The sequence below is a fragment of the Natator depressus genome, chromosome 5 (assembly GCF_965152275.1).
Source record: "Natator depressus isolate rNatDep1 chromosome 5, rNatDep2.hap1, whole genome shotgun sequence".
Classification (NCBI taxonomy): Eukaryota; Metazoa; Chordata; order Testudines; family Cheloniidae; genus Natator; species Natator depressus.
In genome coordinates, this window is record NC_134238.1 from 130,019,294 (window position 1) to 130,041,499 (window position 22,206).

At 42.6% G+C, this 22,206-nt stretch overlaps 1 protein-coding gene and 1 long non-coding RNA gene across 5 annotated transcripts in view; one reads left to right on the plus strand and one right to left on the minus strand.

Moving 5' to 3' along the window:
- Nucleotides 1-22,206, minus strand: part of PSD3 (pleckstrin and Sec7 domain containing 3) — a 142,836-nt gene that overhangs the window by 71,186 nt on the left and 49,444 nt on the right. For all 4 annotated transcript variants that reach the window (XM_074953651.1, XM_074953654.1, XM_074953652.1 and 1 more), the window contains 3 exons: nt 8,279-8,485; nt 8,091-8,171; nt 1,612-1,724 (listed from right to left, as the gene is read on the minus strand). In XM_074953651.1, the coding sequence (XP_074809752.1) occupies nt 1,612-1,724; nt 8,091-8,171; nt 8,279-8,485 (401 nt within the window). The remainder of the gene's footprint in view (nt 1-1,611; nt 1,725-8,090; nt 8,172-8,278; nt 8,486-22,206) is intronic.
- Nucleotides 9,686-15,259, plus strand: LOC141987848 (uncharacterized). The gene is made up of 3 exons (XR_012639626.1): nt 9,686-9,775; nt 13,687-13,743; nt 14,025-15,259. It is a non-coding gene; the product is annotated as an uncharacterized LOC141987848 (long non-coding RNA).

Consider the following 22,206-nt stretch of genomic DNA (forward strand, 5'->3'; position numbering starts at 1 on the left):
TCGAAACAGTCCACTCCCCGTTACATCCCTGCGTTTCCACTGAAGGGGATGAAGGCTCCACTTCGTAACCAAGGGCTCACTGGGTCCCAAGAGCTCCGCTGAGGGCTGAAATTCAATATCGGAAGCTGATCATCAATTTAAAGTACTGCTACTTCTACTGGATGCAAAAAATCCCCCCCAGTAAGCGGATGAAACGAAAAGGTTCCTGCTGATATTTGCAGGGGATCAGAGGGACACTGTCAACTTCGAGGCATTATGTCTGGCTGCAAATGGCACCCCTGCTAGAATTACATGGAGCACCTGAGCGGTCCCTCAACCCAGCAAAAGCTTTGCCTGGACTAGCCTACCTAAGCTAGCTCGAGTCCCGCTAACACGAGTCACCACTGCACGAGAGACAGCACCGCCGGGCCAGGGTCCAGGCCAGGACTGCACTACTGGCGCCGAAGCCAGCATGGTGCTGTCTTTGCTGATATGACCACCCATGCTAGCTGGGGCAGGCTACCCCATGCACAAACCTGAGGTGGGCAAGTGTTCAGGAGGGGGCAGAGATAAGCAGGGAGCAGGCAGAACCTAGGTGCCACACCCTCAATGCTCCAGCCAGAAAAGCTGAATTTAAGCTGTACCCCGCTCCTGGCGCAGGCAAATCACTTCTCCGGAACTGTGATTCTGCATCACACATCCTTCGGTGGTCCCCTACTGGGATGCAGCCGCTAACCACATTTCCCCGTACAGGGCTGAGCCAAAAGACACAATCAACCCCTCGGCTCTGGGTGAAGCTAAACATTTATTTTAGATTCAACAATTCACTTCCCAAGAGTGTCATGGAGGAAAATACCAGTTTAGTATGGAGTCAGCTACTGTAGATTTAATTCTAATTCCCTCCATACCCAATTCTTGACCCTGACTCCAAACAATGTCTTATTTCCTCTGTGTTGTGCACAGTTGGTTATTCATCTTCTACCACCCCAATTTTTAATGTATTTGTAGCTAAAATCATCTAGGTAGCTGGGATTAAGGGGGGCCTGAAATATATTTTTCCTCTTTCTTTCTTTTCCTGCTATCTTTATTATAGACTTACGTATGATCTAATGTAGTTGGAATTTTTAGGTCTAATTCTCTGTTGAATTCAATGGAGTTATGTCAGCAGATAGTTTGCCCTTTTACTCGGGAATGTTTTCTTTCTTGGTTTAGTTTTTTTTTTTTTCCAAATTTTAAAAATTACCGAGAGCGTTGAAGAGGAAGTTGCCTACTAACTGATGTTAGCTGGCCTACATGAAAGGAGGCCAGGGAGGACATGCCCAATTTTAAGCATGTACGGAGCCACGCTGAGGAACTACTCAAGTGCTTAGGCATGTTTAAATACCTTGTTGAACTGAGGCCAACATGAGTAAGGTTGCCCTGCCTATGTCCATACTTCTGGCAAGGATAAATTAGAGGACTCCCATTCCCACTGTTGTCAATCTCTCGCCTTCCACAAACAGTCCATTTTCATGCATATACTTGTTTTTCCTCAGGCAGGAGAATATTTCAAGCAGGAAACATACAGGCGATAGCCCAAAGTGAAAGAACAAAGAGGAATGCCCATGACCTAGAAATCAGAAGCAAAATTACCTTGAGTAGAAACGGTGTTTGGGTTACACTGATAGTATCTGTTGGAGAAGTGGATTAATACCCTCTCTCTTTCCTGAGTTTCTCCAATAAGTGAAAAGGCTTTAAAGAAACTCCTAGAAGAAGTTTAAAGAAAGCTGAAATTAAAAACACAGATCTCTACTGGCATGGCATTGCCCTTATAATATAGCACATTTCACAGTAAGGGATAAATGACTGCATATCAAAAACTTGTTTCCAAGAGTCTTCTAATGGAAGAAAGCCCAACTAGATAATTATTCCCTATGTACTAAACCCAAAAAGGGAAGGCAAGTTATTGATGGTCTGAGCAGTGGCATAAATGTACTGACACAAAACTGTATTATTTTAAATATTTTCCTCTTGTATTTGGAGGCTTTTTGGATAAAGAATATGCAAGGGATAAAAAAGAAGAGCACACCTGGGACCATTACCTATTTGGACTTTGATGGAAGACTGGAGCAGGCCTCGTATTGTGGATGGTGCAATTTTTAAATGCATTTTCTGTTGTTCTTTAAATGATCACTTTGGTCCCTATCCTGCAGACACCTAGGCACGTGCTTAACTTTACTCCTGTGAATAGTCCCACTGAAATCAATGGCACCACTCATGGTAGTAAGCTAGGCATGTGCGTTAAGGTTCTGTGGGATTGAGGCTTTATCTTACTGCCCTGGATTAAATAGCTTCAGAGACAATAATGTTTATGGTTAGCCATCTCTCTAGCATCTATCACCACAGTACCCCAGGCCTCTCAAATGATCAGGGCCAGACTGTGCCCTGAGGATCCCCAGTGTGGGGATGGTGTGAGGCCACGCGGCCCTGTGGGGAGCTCCAGGGAAGGGAGGAAGGGAAGTGAGGCTCCCTCACCCAAGTGCACCAAGAGCAGGAACCATCTGGCCCTAATGAATCTATCTTCACCACAGCACTGTAAGGAAGTCCAATACTGTTCCCATTTTACTGAGGGCAAACTGAGGCACAGGGAGACTATGACTTGCCCAACGTCACAGGAAAGTTTGTGCAAAGCCAGAAGTGCCCCCCTCACTCCACACACACACAAGCCTTCTGAGTCTCAGAGCAGTTTCCTAGCCATAAAAGCATCCTTCATCCCGGCAGCATTGCCAACTCCTCCACTGAAATTTTGTGCTCTTTGTAAACAACCAACTCCTGCAGTCAGGCCACTTTCATTTTTTTATTTTTAAAAAGGATGCTTCCAGCCCTCATGGTCGCAAAGAAAAACTTGAAAACGTAAATCTTGAATGCTTAACACAAGAAGGCAAATAAAACGTACACCAGATGTGCTATTTCTGAAACTCTCGGGATTTTGGGGGCCTGACTCGTGATTTTTGAGCCCTTGTGGTCGGCAAAACTGTACTAGTAAATGCTCCTTTTATTTACACTACATGATGCAGGAAGTCCACAGTGGTATAGTTGAATCATCTCATATTTTAGAGAGAGAGAGAGGGAGAGAGAGAGAGAGAGAGTTGATGCTGGCTGCCTAGATCTCTGCATCACCAGATCTTATATCTGTGTGTGTGCATGGACGTGCGAGGACTGTTAATAATTTTATATATGAATTTTAAACAATCTGCTTCATAGTTAAACACAAAACTGTGCCATGCTAGGAACTCTAGTCTCTTCCCAGTTCATATCGCTGCCCTCCATTTGAACGGTGTTTTGCAAACAGATACGACATGTCCTCTGCCCTGACAAATCTACAATCTAACAAATAAGACAAAGGCAAGGGAAGCCACGGGATCATAGAAATTAATATTCAGTACAAAATATATCCTCCATTATTTTATCCGAAGAATACTGCAATATTGAGTGGAACAGGCCCAAACGCATTAGGGGCTAGATTATTGCCAATATACACAACCCTGCATTGTGGGTGATATGAAGCTGCCTCACCCCATCAAGAGCTATGGCTCCACCTCATCCTTGCCTCTCCCATTCCCCTTTGCTGTGATATGTGCCCCTAGGGTCCTTAAAGTGGTGGGTGAAAGGCTCTCTGCACGCTCCCCCTGCACACCACGTAATAGCCAGGCACAGTCTGGATCTGTAGTAACATTGATGTTGCAATGTTCTGGACAACTACTGTACCATATATTTTATTGACGATCACTACTATTAATATAAATGGGATTTATGAATAATCAAGGGAAGAACACCTTCCCCCTTCCCCCCCCCCCAAACATGCACTGAAGGGTACTGGATTTCACCATTTAAAATATAAAGTGTATTTGGAATCACACTGCATGGCTTATAAATATGCAGCGATTATTCCACAACATGGGGCTCGATCCTGCATGGAGCTGAGGATTCTTACTCCAGTCTAGCAAAGTGTTTAAGCACATGCTTAATTTAAGCACATGACTAGTACCATAGTCTTCAAAGAGTTAAATACATGCTTACGTGCATTGTTGGAGCGGGTCACAGTGCTCACCTCCTTCCAGGACTGAGCTCCTGGAAACTACACTTGCAAAAAGTCCCCCTTTTTTTTGGACAAGGGCCAGTTGTAAACTATTCTTCATAGTTTTGTATCAATGGAAAAAAATCTCTCTCCTTTAAAATTATTACTATTTAGCTGTCAGGACACTTATATCACTGCTAGCAGACTGTTGCCACATAGAGGGGATGTTTCCACTCCTAAAAATAACAAACAGAAATATTTAAGGGAGAGGCCCAATTCTGAAAATTCCTAAAAACTAGGAAGCTACAATGCTAGGGCCAGCGTTTCAGAAGGGTACTGAGCACCCATATTCAAAAGGGTCCTGCTCCCAGCAGCTCCCATTGTTCTAGATGTTTTTAGATGCTTACAAGATTTCAGAAGAGCTTAGTACCTACAGCATGCAGTGCAACTGGAGAGCCTGAATTCCAAAAAGGCTTGGCGCATTTCATGATTCAGCTGTCAAATTCCCTCATTCTTCTGATTCATAGCACTTCTGCACTGGCTCAATCATGTCTTTCCTATTAACTTTTAACGCATCACAGCGAGGGCACAGTGGTATTATTTGTTCCCCTCAGACAGTTTATACCTCTACGTTCACCCCTTTTACAAGACTATATTAAATTTTGTACCAAGTATGCCTTGTGAGGTATCATCTGAAAAATCATAATTTGCTGGTCATTGTCCTGGTGAAATATATGTGGTAACGTTGTATGCAAAGTTATAAATGTCTACTGTATAACATTACTGAGACATGTTCCAAGTTTAGAAAAGCAACCAGAAACCAGCTCCTCAGAGACAAAAGGCAAACTGACGCCTCAGCCAGGTGTCAACGAAATCAAATGGACCTGCACCTGGTTAAATGGCCATTCTTTTGGCAGGAAAAAGGGTATGAACAAGAAATTTACGTCTTGGCAAAGAAACAGCTGGAGGTTCCCATCCCCATAGACTTTCTGTCTCCTGACCTCCCAGCTGGAGAGGATTCTCAAAGAGGAAAAGGTGCAAGAATGGGGAACAGAGGCCCCAAATTACTCCTTTCATCTCTACTCACGACATTGACAACACATGAAGGACAAAGGAAGCATCACTGGACTGGTGAGGGATCCCGGCAGAACGGAATTCAGCCAGTAAGACTGCTAAAACTTGGTGAGAGACACCTTTGCTTTGAATTCACTCTAACTTGTTAAGTTAGGAATCAGTAGCGTTTATTTTTATTTTCTTGTAACCAACTTGTAATTATGCCTCATTACTTGTAACCATTTAAAATTTATCTTTTTGTAGTTAATAAACTTGTTTTATTGTTTTATCTAAGCCAGCGTGTGCTTAGACTGAAGTGTTTGGAAAACTCCATTTGAGATAACAGGATTTGTGCATATCATTTTCTATTAATAAAATGACAGACTTTATATGAGCTTGTGTTGTCCAGGAGAGGGCTAGGCAATACAAGACTCACATTTCGGGGGGGCAGTCTGGGACTGGGAATTGGTTGGTGTTGCCCTGCAGTGTAATTCAAGAGTAGCTGCCCGTACCACTCATACCAGATAACTGGGAGTAATTTACATGCTGGAAGGTGGGTGTGAGCAGACCAGGAGTGGCTGCTCTCACAGCGAAGTAATGTAAAAGGTACCCCAAGTTGGAGAATGAAGGAGACACAGCTGTTCAGCAGTCAACACTGCACCCTGGGTAATGTCACACCAAGAATTTTAACAATTCAACAAAAGTGTTTCCCTCCAGGGAATGTCACCAATTTTTAGTTTCTTTAGTAATATTATGATAATATTAGGGTTGTCAAGTGATTTAAAAAATTAATCGCGATTAATCGCGCTGTTGAACAATAGAATACCATTCATTTTAAATATTTTGGGATGTTTTCTACATTTTCAAATATATTAATTTCAATTACAACACACAATACAAAGTGTACTGGGCTCACTTCATATTTATTTTTGATTACAAATATTTGCATTGTAAAAAACAAAGAAATAGTATTTTTCAATTCACCTCATACAAGTACTGTAGTGCAATCTCTTTATCATGAAAGTTGAACTTACAAATGTAGAATTATGTACAAAAAAAACCTGCATTCAAAAATAAAACAATGTAAAACTTTAGAGCCTACAAGTCCACTCAGTCCTACTTCTTGGTCAGCCAATCACTCAGACAAACAAGGTTGGTTACAATTTGCAGGAGATAATGCTGCCTGCTTCTTGTTTACAATGTCACCTGGAAGTGAGAACAGGCATTCGCATGGCGTTGCAAGATATTTACATGCCAGATGAGCTAAAGGTGCATATGTCCCTTCATGCTTCAACCACCATTCCAGAGAACATGCTTCCATGCTGATGATAGGTTCTACTCAATAACGCTCCAAAGCAGTGCGTACTGATGCATGTTCATTTTCATCATCTAAGTCAGATGCCACCAGCAGAAGGCTGATTTTCTTTTTTTGGTGGTTCGAGTTCTGTAGTTTCCGCATCAGAGTGTTGCTCTTTTAAGATTTCTAAAAGCATGCTCCACACCTCGTCCCTCTCAGATTTTGGACGGCACTTCAGATTCTTAAACCTTGGGTCGAGTGCTGTAGCTATCTTTAGAAATCTCACATTGGTACCTTCTTTGCATTTTGTCAAATCTGCTGTGAAAGTGTTCTTAAAACAAACACGTGCTGGGTCATCATCTGAGACTGCTATAACAACATGAAATATATGCAGAATGCGGGTAAAACAGAGCAAGAGACATACAATTCTCCCCCCAAAGAGTACAGTCACAAATTTAATTGACGCATTTTCTTTTTTAATGTGCATCATCAGCATGGAAGCATGTCCTCTGGAATGGTGGCCGAAGCAAGAAGGGGCATACGAATGTTTAGCAGATCTGGCATGTAAATACCTTGCAACACCGGCTACAAAAGTGCCATGAAAACGCCTGTTCTCACTTTCAGGTGACATTGTAAATAAGAAGCAAGTGACAGTATCTCCCGTCACTGTAAACAAACTTGTCTGTCTTAGAAATTGGCTGAACAAGAAGGAGAATTGAGTGGGCTTGTAGACTCTAAAGTTTTACGTTGTTTTGGTTTTCAGTGCAGTTACGTGACCAAAAAAAAAAAATCTGCATTTGTAAGTTACACTTTCACGATAAAGAGATTGCACTTCAGTACTTGTCTGAAGTGAACTGAAAAATACTATTTCTTTTGTTTATCATTGTTACAGTGCATATATTTGTAATCAAAAATAATAATATAAAGTGAGCCCTGTGCACTTTGTATTCTGTGTTGTAACTGAAATCAATATTGAAAATGTAGAATAACATCCAAAAATATTTAATAAATTTCAATTGGTATTCTATTGTTATAAGTGCAATTAATCGCGATTAATTTTTTTAATCACGATTAATTTTTTTGAGTTAAATTGCGTGAGTTAACTGTGATTAATTGACAGCCCTAGATAATATTATTTACCCCTTCGTATAACACAAAAACTAGGATAATCCAATGAAATTATTAGACAGCAGGCTTAATACAAACAAGAGGAAGTACTTTTTCACACAACACACAATTAACTTGTGGAACTTATTGCCATGGGATGTTGTGATGGCCAAAAGTATAAATGCGTTAAAAAAAGAACTAGGTAAATGTATGGCTGTTAGCCAAGATAGTCAGAGATGCAACTCCAGCTGTGGGTGTCCCTAAACCTCTGAGTGCCAAAAGCCAGGAGGGGAAGACAGAGGTGGATCACTCCAACTGCCCTGTTCTGTACACTCCCTCTGAAGCTCTGGTAATGTCGGAGACAGGATTTGTCTGGTACTTGTCTGCTACTGTTGGAGACAGGATACTAGGCTAGATGGACCATTGGTTGGACCCAGTATGGCAGTTCTTATGTTCTTATACACTCGAATTGCAAACTGAAAGAACGGGAACTAACCTCCCCTTGGACTCCATCTTCAATTCCTTAGATTCTCTAGGGATAATTATATCTATTGAGACAACGTGAAAAGAACAAGAAGTTTGGACATAAGCACATACCTGAGGGAGTGATCCAGCGTCATACCCGTGAAATCAAAAAACTTCAGGTATTCTTCAGCCACAAGTTTGCTGAACTCATTGCTTAAAAAAAAACCAAAAAGTTTATTATTAAAAAGCAACGCTCAAGCTGCTCTTATTATTGTACAGAATCAACCGTACAAATGACAGTGGCCCGTGTCAACACATACTTTTTACCCAGGTGCTTTGCCACATCAGAGCGCTTGAATCGGTCCAGTTGGTAGAGGCGCTTAGCCAGCCTCCTGGCTGCTTCCAAATTGCTGTCGGTGCCATTGCTAAGATCTTTACTATGGTTTTCGGAGCCATCTTTCTCCAGGAGCTCATTGCCACCCATGGCAGCTGTGGAGTCGAACAGTGAGTTTTTCAGCCCAGCATTGCTATGTGATAGAAGGAATGTGAAGGGGAGAAAAAAGAATAAAGACCTCAGGAACATTTTCAAGAAAGATTTACTTTCCAACTGGCAGGAAGGTGATTAATTGGCAAGACTGCAAGATAACGATGAACTCCACTCAACTAAAAAACTGTTGAGAATTGACATATTTGTTTAGTAAAATCCCGTGTTTTGTTGTTCGTACTGACTTTTCACAACACATGTAACTCTGCATAGCAGGTGCTTGACATGTTGTGCTCAAACTGATGCATCAAAAAGAGTTCCCAAAATGAGCTACTCATAAATTGTGGACCATTATCTCAGAGTAACTCATCTGCAATCCTATGGTGAGCAAACTGGGATTTACAAGGGCTCACTCAAGTTATCTACTCCATCCTTCCCAGGCTTCCCTATGTACCAGACCTTGGTTCTGCTTCCAGACTCAGACTGGCCTCCCAGTGCGCAGGAGCTGCCACGGACCTTAACAGAGTTCATACAGGCTCCATAGCCCCTGCTGCGCTAGCAAGGGCTACAGCCGGTCCTGTGAATTTTAGAAGGTGCAGAGGGAGGCAAAAGTGGGAAGGGGAGCAGGAATCAAGATAAGGGGTCTGAGGTGCAGGGGAAGCTGCATTAAGGTGGGGAGCTGACTCTCAAAGGCTGGCTGGAGACTGCAAGAAGCAGGGACCATGTGGAGCATCTACTTTCTACAGCTTTCCCTGCTCCTGGTGCTTTATGGCTCCAGGGATCTGCACCACTGGGTCCAAGCACTGGTTATGCTGCCCCTGCCTTTCCCGAGTCTCCCCTCAGACATGCAGCCAACAGTCTGTTAGCCAATACGTATACTTATACACACTGCACACCATACTCATATGTATTGTGCATTACATTCTATCTAAATATTAGTACAAAGCTTTATAGTTGAATGGTATTAAGCTTACTCTTGTTCACGCATGCTAAGTATCCCATAACACTTTGCAAAGCTGAAGTCAACTTTGGCACTGGCAAATACAAAATCTGTCAAAATCAAAAGTACATTTGTTCTGGGTCCTAGTACAAGTACTATTCCACTCAACTGGTTTGGAACGTAATATGCAAAACAGAGCTAAGAAAAGTACAGCCCAGAACAAGAAGTTAAGGAACTGTTACAACTAGTGGGATGGATTTAGTGACATATAAAGAGCTGTGTAACTTATAAAGTCACACTACAAATGCTACTAGCTGAAATGCAGATCTTTGAAGCATACCTTCAGTGTAAGGGGAACACGCTGCAAGACAAGAACTGCTTCCTGGAAGAAGGGTACGTATGTCCCCTTTTCATGTTGTATTGCTTTGTCTTTAGACAATGCATTTGGCTACATTCAGTTATTTGGTCTCTTGAACATTTTTTAAGACCGAACCGTGATCGTAGTCAAACAATTGGCTGCACTTTTCAGCCAACAAGCCCAGAACTCAGAGACAGCTTTTCCCTTGTGTCGAAACTCCTGTGCTCTGCTAGATAGCCCCAATGCAACTGGCCACCACAGGCTTGTCAGACTGGGGCAGCCAGTGGGAAATCTGACCAGATCCATGCAGAGACCAAGTACCTGGGGCCAAGGGTCTGTACGAACAGCCTGCACAGCCAGTGGGTCTGTTGCCGGTAGCCTGGATGCAGGATGGTAGGTGTTGGATACAGGATTTGCACACCCCCAAACAGACACACACCCCCATTCTTCCCACTGCTCCCCAACACCCGCCCAGCCTGCCCCAACATTCCCACCATCATTAGCACAACTTCAGTTGTCCCCACGGCTCCCCTAGCACCGGCACAGCTCCAGATAGTGCTCCCAAGCTCCCCATGTGCATAGGTCCCTTCAGAAATACCTCCCCTCCCAGGCCACATGTCCCCTACAAAGATCCGGCTCTCCTGCCACCACGGCACAGCTCCATTAACCTCACACATCCCACCCACTAATTTCACCCCTTCCTCCCCAGCAGCTACACCCCCAGCATTGCCCCTCCATGCAGTCCTCCCCCACCAGAGGTCCCACCCCCCTTCCCCAATGCCCACAGCTCCGCAGGTCCTTTCACTCTGCCCCACAATCCCAGGGGCCACCCAAACAACATTAGGAGAACGGACCCTTAATGTCTCCTGGGGGAGGGCCAGGCGGCCATTTCTCACCCTTCCCTCCCACTGTCCTGTGGAGGGCTGGCAGGTACCCTTCCCCCAAATTTTGCTCTTTGGGGAATCAAGGTGAGGGGGCTCGCTGTTCGTCTCCGTCTCAAGGCCAGAAACCAAAATCTCCTCCATGGCCTTCTTCCCTGTCGAAACCCTGGGCTCTGGACCAGCATCGGGCTGGTGGGTTCTATGGACAATCCAGGCCCATTGATGGCCTGGAATCCTCAGCGCCAGAGAACCCTGATGACTATGGGCCAGAGCTCAGATGCACCCGCCAGGCCCAGGTCCCACCTGGTGGGAGAGGGCAGTGGTCCTTCCCTCAAAGATTTCCTGTCCTTGGATTGGGGGCCACAGGGCCCCCCTGAGGATGGGGGGGCAGGCCAGCAGGCCACCCCCAGGAGATTACAAGCTTGAGTCTGACTGGGGACTCTTTTAGTGGGGTAGAACTACTGGGTGGGGGGGGGGCACACAGAAGTAGACAAGATGAGCTGTGGAGGCAATTGTGTGGGGGAGGGGAGGCAGGGTAACTGCAGGGTGGGGACAACAGATCTGCACAAGGAGGCTGGAGAAATGGGGGGCAGGGTGTGCGATATGACGGAATACAGGGAGGAGGGAGAAAAAAATGGGAACTGGGGGGGTACACTGCTAACCCCTATGCACGGGGTGAGGGCCCACCCTGGCAGGAGTTCTTCCATGCTAGAGCGCCTGAGCAAAATGGGACTGGCACCTCTACGCTATGACAGGGCCCTTATATAGCTTTGCCCTGCCTCAGGACCAGGGGTGCAGCGAACTGTATGATGGAAGCAGGTGTGTAGAAGGGAGCCGACCTACGGAAGACTAGACAGGGAGATGGCCAGGGTTGGTGGGGAGCCGAGAGGCTGTACTCTGATGCCTCACCATGATCTCTTAACACCTCCATTCAACTCCCAATCCAGATACCTGCCCTTGGGGGGTGTCTTTCCAACACCCAGTGCACCAGTGCTCAGACTCTCCTTCATTTCCCCCCCAAAGTCTCTTTGACCCATGCCTCCCACAATTAACAAACCTACAAAACTTCCCCACACAAAATTAGACTGAGATTCCATTTAGAAAGGGGTAACAAATGACAGATGTTGTTACAGGCAGGAGGTGAGACAGACTAGATGCCCTCGCAAGGTCCCTTCCAGCCCGACAGTTCTATGATTCTGCGAGGGAGAGGTGTGTGTGTGTGTGGGGGGGGGGGGTGATGTATAGATGGCTGTAAGCACTATAGCAGGAGGTTTCAGAGTAGCAGTCATGTTAGTCTGTATTCGCAAAAAGAAAAGGAGTACTTGTGGCACCTTAGAGACTAACCAATTTATTTGAGCATAAGCTTATGCTCAAATAAATTGGTTAGTCTCTAAGGTGCCACAAGTACTCCTTTTCCTATAGCAGGAGGTGTTATAGCAGCCTAGAACACATAGTTATAAACCACTAACTGATTTACTGGAATCTATAACACAGCAGTTGTTTATTAAAATGTCTGATAATCATTCATTAACTGTTTATACATGGATTCTTAATGGAAAGTGTGACCCAAAAAACTTTGCTAAGATGGAATTCCCCACCACACGAATCACCACCTGCTTTCTGCCTTGAAGCACCCACATCAAAGGGGTGAGAACTGCAGCTTTCTTCCCATGTTACAGCACCCATTGCATTCACAGCAAGAAAGGGCAGTGGTGCTCCTCAGGGGTATTTTTTAATCAACTCCATCTGTATTCCCTTCCTTCCAGCTCTGTTACAGAAGAATCACTCAAACACATATTTTGTGAGTGACATTTTCAGTAATCCTCTCAAACTGAGATTTTCAAAGCATGTAAGGGAACTGAACACCCAACTGCCATTGCAGTTACTGGGAATTTATTTATTTTGATTTAAACAACAAAAAGACACCTATAAAAGGCGCCAGATGCCTGAATGCATAATTAATACTGCAACGTAGCCCCAGTGGCACTGAAACAATGTCTCATGCAGGAACTCCACCTGACAGTCGCCACCTGCAATACAAAAACACTCCTTTCTACTCCTCCATCCCTCAGCCCTCCCCAAAAGCCTTACCCAGCTTCTGCAGCGTGCCTTTATAGTTACCAAATCTGGGCTGTTGCGGACTAAGCGGGGGGAGTAAGTTCTAGAGCCCAGGGTGGATAAAAATCAATGAGGTTTTTTTATTTAAATTGGATTTTTTTGATAAAATGCTTTTTGAGGAAAAAAGCAATCTAAAGATAGTTTTAATTAAGATACATTATAGCTAAAAGATATCGCATCATGGATTAGGGATTATAAATTCTAATTCTACAGTATGAGACAATATATTCATGTAATGTTTAAGAAAAGTTTTGTAAAGCAGTTCCAATAGTTCATGGATTAGGGACCCAATCTTACGGGGGTCCAGGGGCTTCTGTATAGCTTATTTAGGTTAATCTTTCTATCTACCCAATGGGACTCAGTGCTCAGTCTAGAAGATACCATCAGAGATGCTTAGTTTTGCAGTTCTCAAACTGTGGATTTTTGTCTCCAGCGATAACATGCTTGTTAACAGCAAAAATGTTTTAAATAAATAAATAATATATAGAGGTGAGAAATAACAGACCTCAGCCCTATTGTCCGTCTGCAAATTTGCGTCCACAGAGTCAATCCCTTACCTCTCTCTAAAAGTGCAACGTTTCAAAAAGTTAAATGAATAGAAGATTGTTGGGAGTGGAATACATCTGGACAAGGAGAAGAAGTCTGGAGATAAATGTGAGAAGGGAGGGACAGGCAGCAGAAACAAAAGGGAAACGGTTTGAGCAGCATATTCCAGAAGTCTTGAGGTCTTTCTGAATGTAGCCTTCATTGATTTGAGATCTATCATACCATTCTCTCACTAGAAGGGAAAACCTATAATTAGTAAAAGAGGCCCAGTATGGGAATATTTTAATGAAGTTCCTCTACCTGTGGGTAAGACAGACATGTGTGCAAAATAAAACAGTGCAACAAAGAAATGCAAAGCCTGGTTTCCCGAACGAAACATCATGAGAAGTGTTCCTTCTCAGGAGGAAGCTGCGTTGAAGATGATGAAAGGAACAGGTCTGAACATGCAGAATCTTCAGGTTGGTAAACTTTTATTTCATACTTCTCTCTTGAGGACTGCCCGTCTTCCTTCTGGACTATTCTTGAATTCTCATGTTTGAGCAACACATATCTTTGTTACTCTATGGTACTAGCATTTTAGATGCAGTTGTGATAAAAAATAAATAGCTGAAATAGGCAGATCTTCCTTTTACAATTTCACCTTTAAAGTAGTACTGAGTGTTAGTGAATGTAATGAGTAATACTAAATGAGCAGTATGGAAATAATAATTAAATAACTGCATTGACTTATTTTGTTTAGGAGAATCCATCCTCAACATACAGGATTCTGACGACTACCACCATCAAGATCACCATTATTTTCTATAGTTTCAGAGTTATCTGCCAATGACTGTGTTTCAGCCACATCATGTATGTCACATAGCCACTGTAAATCACCTGTAGCAAAAAGGAAAAAAAATCTCCATCATCTAAAAACAACCAAAGATAAGTTTGTAATCTGCTGGTTCTTATCACAAAAAGATTAAAAAATTGCCCAGTTTGTTTATGCAACAAACTCTCCTTTCTGTAAGATTGAGAACCCACACTTCAAACATGGTTCAGTCATTAAGACCAGGATACAGTCCACCCAATAGAGCAAATGTCGCAGGTAAATTGCTGGATAAAGTATACTAAAGAGAAATTGAGCAGTGTGCAAACGGTCTACAGGGTAACATTGTTAACCTGAGTCTTGATGGGTGGAGCAGTGTCCACAATGATCCTGTTGTATATGTGCTTGTGTGACAACAGAAGAAGGGAAGGTCTTCCTTCCAGAAACAATTGATACAACAGGAAATGCACACACAGTAGAATACTTACAAGAAGTAGCAGTAAAAGCCATAACAAACTGTGAAAAAAAAATCAAATGTCTACTCTGCATCTTGGTCACAGACAATGCTGCAAATGTATCCAAGATTAGAAGAAATTTAGAAGAGAGTCCCAAGCTAATAACGTACGGTTGCAATGCTCATTTGATGCTCCTCCTAGCCAAAGACTTCAGTGTTCCAGTAATAAAGGCTAATGCTGTTGAAATTGCAAAATACTTCCGTAACAACCACTTTGCAGCAGCTGCTCTGAAAAAAGTGGGAGGAACCAAGCTCACTCTCCCACAAGATGTGCGATGGAACTCAGTAGTGGACTGTTTTGAGCACTGTATCAAGTACTGGCCTAATCTGATGACAGTGTATGAACAAAATAGAGAACAAATAGATGGCGCTGTCATAGCCAAAGTTCTCAACATTGGGCTTAAGAGAAATGTTGAACACACGCTGAGTACCCTGAAGCCTATTTCTGTAGCCTTGAACAAAACGCAGGGAAATAGCTGCTTTATTGCTGATGCTGCTGAAATTTGGAAGGAACTGAGTGAGATCTTAAAAGAGAAATATGCAATGACAGAGTTAAATTACAAGCATTTAAAAAACGAATGGGACAAGCACTATCTCCAGCTCATTTTCTTGAAAATATCCTCAATGCCCGGTACCAGGGTCAAACCTTAACTGCTGAAGAAGAGGAGTTGGCTAGGACATGGACATCCAGCAATCATCCCTCCATAATGCCAACTGTAATAAACTTCAGAGCTAAGGGTAAACCATTCAAGAAATATATGTTTGCTGACGATGTTTTAAAGAAAGTCACACCAGTGAACTGGTGGAAGTCACTTAAGCACTTGGATTCAGAGACTGTTGACATGATAATCTCACTTTTAACAGCACTAGCTTCTTCTGCCGGTGTAGGAAGAATATTTTCTTCCTTTGAACTAATTCATTCCAAATTGAGAAATCGTTTGGGACCTGAAAAAGCAGGAAAGCTTGTTTTTCTTTTCCAGATTATGAACAAACAGGAAAATGAAGGTGAGGACAACTGAGTTAGCTACAGAAGCCAATATTTTAGGTTTCTCGTGTTGATCTGGCTGACATAGTCAATTTAATTTTTTTTTTGTTTTTAAAATATTTCACTTAACTATTTTAGTTAACAATTTTAACAAAAACAAACCTGATTTTAAAAATCTTGAATGTTTAACGAAATTCAAAAATTCATATGCTTGTTTTGTTAAAATATTATATGTTTGCTGTGGAAGAAAAAATCCAGAATACGTAACGCTGTTGTTTTAGTTAAATAAAACAATTTAAATGTCTGTCTGGTGATGTTCTCTTCCTAATACAGCATGGAAAGAAAATCCACCAAATATTAATGATTAACCTGTTGAATTGGAGATAGTTCACCTCCCAATGACTTCATAAATATCTGCTTCAATTACCTTGCGTAAATGAAATAACCAATCATTCATTTTCTGATATAGCTGTAAAATTAATCTGAAAAGTTTTCAAAATAAATCACTTTAAAAATGTATAGTATGTATCTTCTAAAAATGAAACCTAAATCTATCTCTGAGTTGTGAAGAATATGTATTAAGGTTATAACAACCAACAAGAATGCACTTTAATGTAGAAATCCATGATTAAATCAAGTCTTCCTGACTAGTGATTTAAATCATGATTTAAATCAAATCCACCCTGCTAGAGCCCCATAGCTCCCACAGAAAATTCCCTGCCGGCAGCCTCCTCTCTCTTCATACTGGACATCTGACTCCCTTAGGCATATTTAAAAAAATCTCAGCTTTAATGTTGAACAGTACAAAGGGTAAACAGCTACAATGCAAACTGCTGCTATACACCCAATATGCTTACAGTGCTTTCCCCCCCCCCCACACACCCCCCTTCAAAAGCCATGTCATGTCAACCTATGCACAACCTCTGGTTTTGTCACAGAGATCACGGTGGCCACGGAAATTGTGAATTTGAATAAAGTCGGAGAAACCTTGGAAATGTCTTGTAAAAATGCATTTGATTAGTCCACCACAATGAGTGGCGCTGTGCACCAGGTCGCAACGTCACTCAGGTTTGGCCTGTCCACCCCTCCGCTGATGGAGACAGAGGGGTGGATGAGCCAAATCATAGTGGCGCTGTGACTTTGTGTGCTAGGTCGCAACACCAAAGGCAGGGAGTCCAGTCAGGAGCCGCTGCTGTGGGGTGAGTACAGGGTGGACTTGCTCTCCAAAACCCCCTTCCTAGGCCCCATCTTTCAGCACCCCCACTATACTCTTATGTTGATGTAATGCAAACTACATTATTTGGTGAACTTTCCGTGACCTATGTTCTTTTTCCTGCATCTCCACCATGAAATTTACTAAACATTTCTGTGCCAAAATCGTAGCCTTAACTACCACCAATAAAACACAGCCCTGTTTCCCCCTCTACTCCTTATTACAGGCAATATTTATAACCCTGGAAGGTGGCCAGCACTGACAGAAAACATCTGCATCCTGAAGTCAAATACAAGAATGAACGCGACCAGAAACCATGACCAGTTATATGGAAATGCCAGCAACTACCATACAGTGACCTATATTCCACAGCAACTTCCAGCACAGCACTTTAGAAATGAAGGAGAAGAGAGCTTGTTTCTTTTACTGTTGGCAGCTTGCCAAAAGAGTGGTCTTAGAGGGAATTTCACTAGTCTAATTTCCCAGATATAAAATGCAGTCCAAGTCAGGTGTTTCATTCACAAAAGTATCATCTCAAAGCAGCTGACTATTTGATTCAATATTCTCTGAGTTTTTCTTACAACTAAGCAATAGGCTACTAGTAGGCATGGGCTAAAAGTGGTGTTTGGACTTATTCAACACCTAAATTTAGCATTCATATCAAAGAGGCCAACTTGACAATACTAGAGATTGAGGGTGAGATTTTAATGCTCAGTTCTCATTAGAAATTAATGCATGTCCAAATCACTTAAGCAGCTTTGAAAATATGAAGCCCCAACATATACAACATCTTTTGAAATCCTTGTTCTCTAGATGTGTAACGAGGATTATTTAATTAGTTCCCAGATCTCTGTTGACAATGATGCTAGTAGCCAATTAGGGCCAACTGTGATGGTGGTTTATGTGGACACCTATTCGTTAAGAACTAGACCAAGAGGACCTCAGGTAAGGATTCAGATCTATTACATAGATGTGAAAGCTCCTGTGCCCGCCAACTCTGGTGTTTATGTGATAAAAATGAAAATCTGCCGCCTGGTATAAGCTAGATGGGTGTATAATGGAGTTTATTTAATCAGTGCTGTCATAGATATAAAGGGAAGGGTAACCACCTTTCTGTATACAGTGCTATAAAATCCCTCCTGGCCAGAGGCAAAATCCGTTCACCTGTAAAGGGTTAAGAAGCTAAGGTAACCTTGCTGGCACCTGACCCAAAATGACCAATGATACTTTGACAAGATACTTTCAAATCTGGAGGGGGAGGAAGAAGGCTTTTGTCTGTCTGTGTGATACCTTTGCCACGAACAGATCAAGGATGCAAGCCCTCCAGCTCCTGTAAAGTTAGTAAGTAATCTAGTTAGAAAATGGGTTGGGTTTTCTTTGTTTTGGCTTGTAAATTCGCTGTGCTGGAGGAAATGTGTATTCCTGTTTTTGTGTCTTTTTGTAACTTAAGGTTTTGCCTAGAGGGATTCTCTATGTTTTAAATATGACTCCCTGTAAGATTATCTTCCATTCTGATCTTACAGAGTTGTTTTCTTATCTTTTTTTGTTCTTCTAATAAAGTTCTGATTTTTAAGAATCTGATTGGGTTTTTTGGGTCTTAAAAATCCAAGGCTGGTTTGTGCTCATCTTGTTTATTCTCAAGCCTCCCGAGGAAAGGGGGTGTAAGGGTTTGGAGGGATATTTTGGGGAAATAGGAACTCCAAGTGGTCCTTTCCCTGTTCTTCGTCTAAATCACTTGGTGGTGGCAGCATACTGTTCAAGGACAAGGCAAAGTTTGTGCCTTGGGAAAGTTTTTAACCTAAGCTGGTAAAAATAAGATTAGGGGGTCTTTCATGCGGGTCCCCGCATCTGTACCCCAGAGTTCAGTTCAGAGTGGGGAAGGAACCCTGACAAATGCCTAGAGTTTAAGGCCAAGAGGGATCATAATGATAATCTAATGTGACCTCCTATGTATCACAGGCCACAGAATTTGAGCCAGTGATTCTTGCAAAATTAATCACAGGAATCAGGCAAGAAGGGAACTTGAACTCCTGGTCATTGGGGTCACAGACCAGCACAATATTCCCTGTGCCACCAGTGGAGTTTGAGCTAACTACTTCTGTCTCCTGGTGAATTTTTACAGCCTCTTCTGTCCTTGCTGTTCCAGCATTCTCAGATTCTTATCTGAAAACTCTGATGCGGTGTGCCATAGTATCCAATCAAAAATGAAAATAATATGATGAATAGCTGCAGCCTTAAATTCAGTGCATGGCACCAACAGTGACCAGATGGTCTCTCCTCCAATAAATACAGATTTAAAACATCTCCACGATGGGACGTAACTGTGCAGGAGCCCTACAACAATCTATAATGGTTATCCCACTTTTATTATTATTATTAATCACTGTGCTAGCACCTAGTGACCAAACAAGTCATTGTGCTAAATCCTACACACATATAGTAATTGACATTCCCAGGCCTAAACAGTTTATAGTCTAAAAGACAAGACACAAAGTGGGTGAGACACACAAGCGGGAGGAGGGGAGGCGAGAGGAGGATGGAGGGACAAAAGCCAGAGGGTGTTTTAGCACAGTTTAGCTATGTGCACATTTCTTTACCAAGCAGTAGCAGTAACCACCACCTGTCACTTGCCTAGCCATGATCAGTTTAATATGTGCATTAAGGCAGATGCCTTTGACTTATAGTCTCATGTGGCTACGCATGGAGCCCTTCCCCCAGGAACGTTGCATCCAGAAGAGAGAGTGCACAGAATTCCGGGAGAGTTAGGGGAAGATGGGGCTGAGGTTTTTATAAGATTTATGTGGTGGTTGGGGGGTAATTATAGCTGTTTTCTCAAACTATACATTGCTGTGATAGCAGCTTTATTTAAAGCCAAGATAAGGCAGCATCTGTCAGGAAAGCCCATTCCAGCAAGGAGCTTAATGATTAGAAATAAAAGGGTAAACATCCTGGCCCAATGAAGTCAATGGCAAAACTCCCATCAAATTCAATCGATGCAGGATTGCTCTCAAGTGCCTACCATGTGTCCATGTGATATTATGAAACTAGAGTTGTTGTTTTGTTTTGAACTTGCCTTCAGTTTCAGTCTTTTTTACACTTTTTACGAAGAAAAAGTTTCCCAAACCAATATACAGCATCTCTGACTGTCAACAGTCTTATCCATCATTATCTGTCCTGCAACATCACCTACAGGCCGCAAGCAGGGATTGGTGCCCCATTCTACTAGGCACTGCGGACGGGATCTTCTAGTGCTGAGCGCGGAACCCTGCTCTCACTGAAGTCAGCGCTGACTTCCATGGGAGCAGAGTTAGGCCAACACTGCTGGCTGTTGAAAAACTCCCACCCTGCACATGCAATCACTTATTGAAAGAGGCAATCCCTGCCCTAACGAGCTTATGATTTAAGGAAAGTTAATATTAAACTGGGGACAGATACCTAGAACCACTGTGGAAGAACCATTCCCTGGGGACGAAAGCTTCTAGCCAGCCTTGGAACATGACCAGTCACGGCCTGCAATAAATGATTGACAGCATGGAGAGCCAGAGGGCTTCCAAACTGCTTCCAACAGATCTAAAGACTGATTGTGAAGTTTGTCTGCGTGTCCTGCAGCTCATTAGAAACTCATGTCAAACAATGATTTACCTTGTCAATTAACTTCTATTACAGGCTCTCCCAAGAAAAATTTCCCTTTCTTGGTAGGTGATTCACTGTCTACTTTGCTCTAAATGGTTTCATATGCTTTGAAGTCCCACATATGACCTCTCTTCAAAGACATGCTTTACAGTAGATCAGTCTTCTATGGGCAGCACAGCAGCACACGCTTGCAACTCCAACTAACTTTGCAGCTCCCCAGTATAGTATCAATGAGTATATGAATGGAAGAAGGCTATGGATCAATGACTCTGTGGACAGCGGCCAAGAAGCCATTAAAAAAAATACCAAGTGCTCAGACTTGTCACACTCCAAAGAAAGGAATAAAGTAATATGTATCTATATATCCACTATGATCCATCACTTCTCATTCTTTACCAAGAGGATTTCATATTCAAAGTAGATTTTAGGAAGTAGAACAGGCTCAGCTGCTTAACATAACCACCAGCTGCATGTAATCATCCTCCTTATCTCTCTCCTTTTGCTTCCATTAACGAAAAACTCACAAATCGTAAATAGGAGTAAACATCTAAAATGTCAGAAAATTTCATTTCTAGGAGGCATGTAATGGAGCAAGTACAAACCCTCTCCCTATAGGATCACAGTATTAGAACAAAAAGAAAAGGAGTACTTGTGGCACCTTAGAGACTAACCAATTTATTTGAGCATAAGCTTTCGTGAGCTACAGCTCACTTCATCGGATGCATGCAGTAGAAAATACAGTAGGGAGATTTATATACACAGAGAACATGAAACAATGGGTGTTACCATACACACTGTAACAAGAGTGATCAGATAAGGTGAGCTATTGCCATGCATCCGATGAAGTGAGCTGTAGCTCATGAAAGCTTATGCTCAAATAAATTGGTTAGTCTCTAAGGTGCCACAAGTCTTCCTTTTCTTTTTGCGGATACAGACTAACCCGGCTGCTACTCTGAACAGTATTAGAACAGCAAGATCATCCACCTAAAAGCACAGGATTACAGTCTCCCAACAGCCAGCATGTCCCAGTGTTACACGGATATTACAGCTGATTGTAGCCTCAAGTACAAGCAGCAATCAAATGTTTTGCTGAAAATACTGTGGACCTGATTCTTAAATTTAACCCAAGACCCTTTCACACTGCTGTGGCAATGTAAAGAGACCTGAAAGTGGGTGTAAACGTATGCCCACTTTAAGGCCCCTTTGCACTGCTAGAGCAGCGTAAGGGGAATTTATTGTACATGAAAACCAGACCCTTTCTGATCCAGCTGCTCTGTGGCAGTACTCTTCTGAAGTCGTTTATCAAGGATCCAAGATTTTCAAATAATAAAAAGAATTTTTTTAAAAACCCACACAATATTTATGCAAACTGGATTTGTACCCACAGAGGGCTGGATACTCCTCTGGTGTAAACTGGCATAGCCCCAGGGTCTTCAATGGGATCTGGCCAGTCTGCCTCTCATTGAGATCAGAAATAGACAAAAAAAAAAGTACATTAAATCCCAGTTACCTCTGTTAGAACATGCTCAGCCCCTAACTGTTCCATGCATGGGATAGTTTTCTATCCCATCTGTTCTGCAAACATTCCTCTCCCTTGGAGTTTCTTGCATACGTTGCAGCTTTTGAGAGCAGTACAAATACGGTGCACTGGTTCTGCCTGGTATTTCCCCACAACACTTTAATACAGCTTCCTCAGGAACAAGAATCAAAACTTGAAAGACATTTAACTACTTCCCCTGCTCTTCCTGGTTCCCCACAACAACTTCCC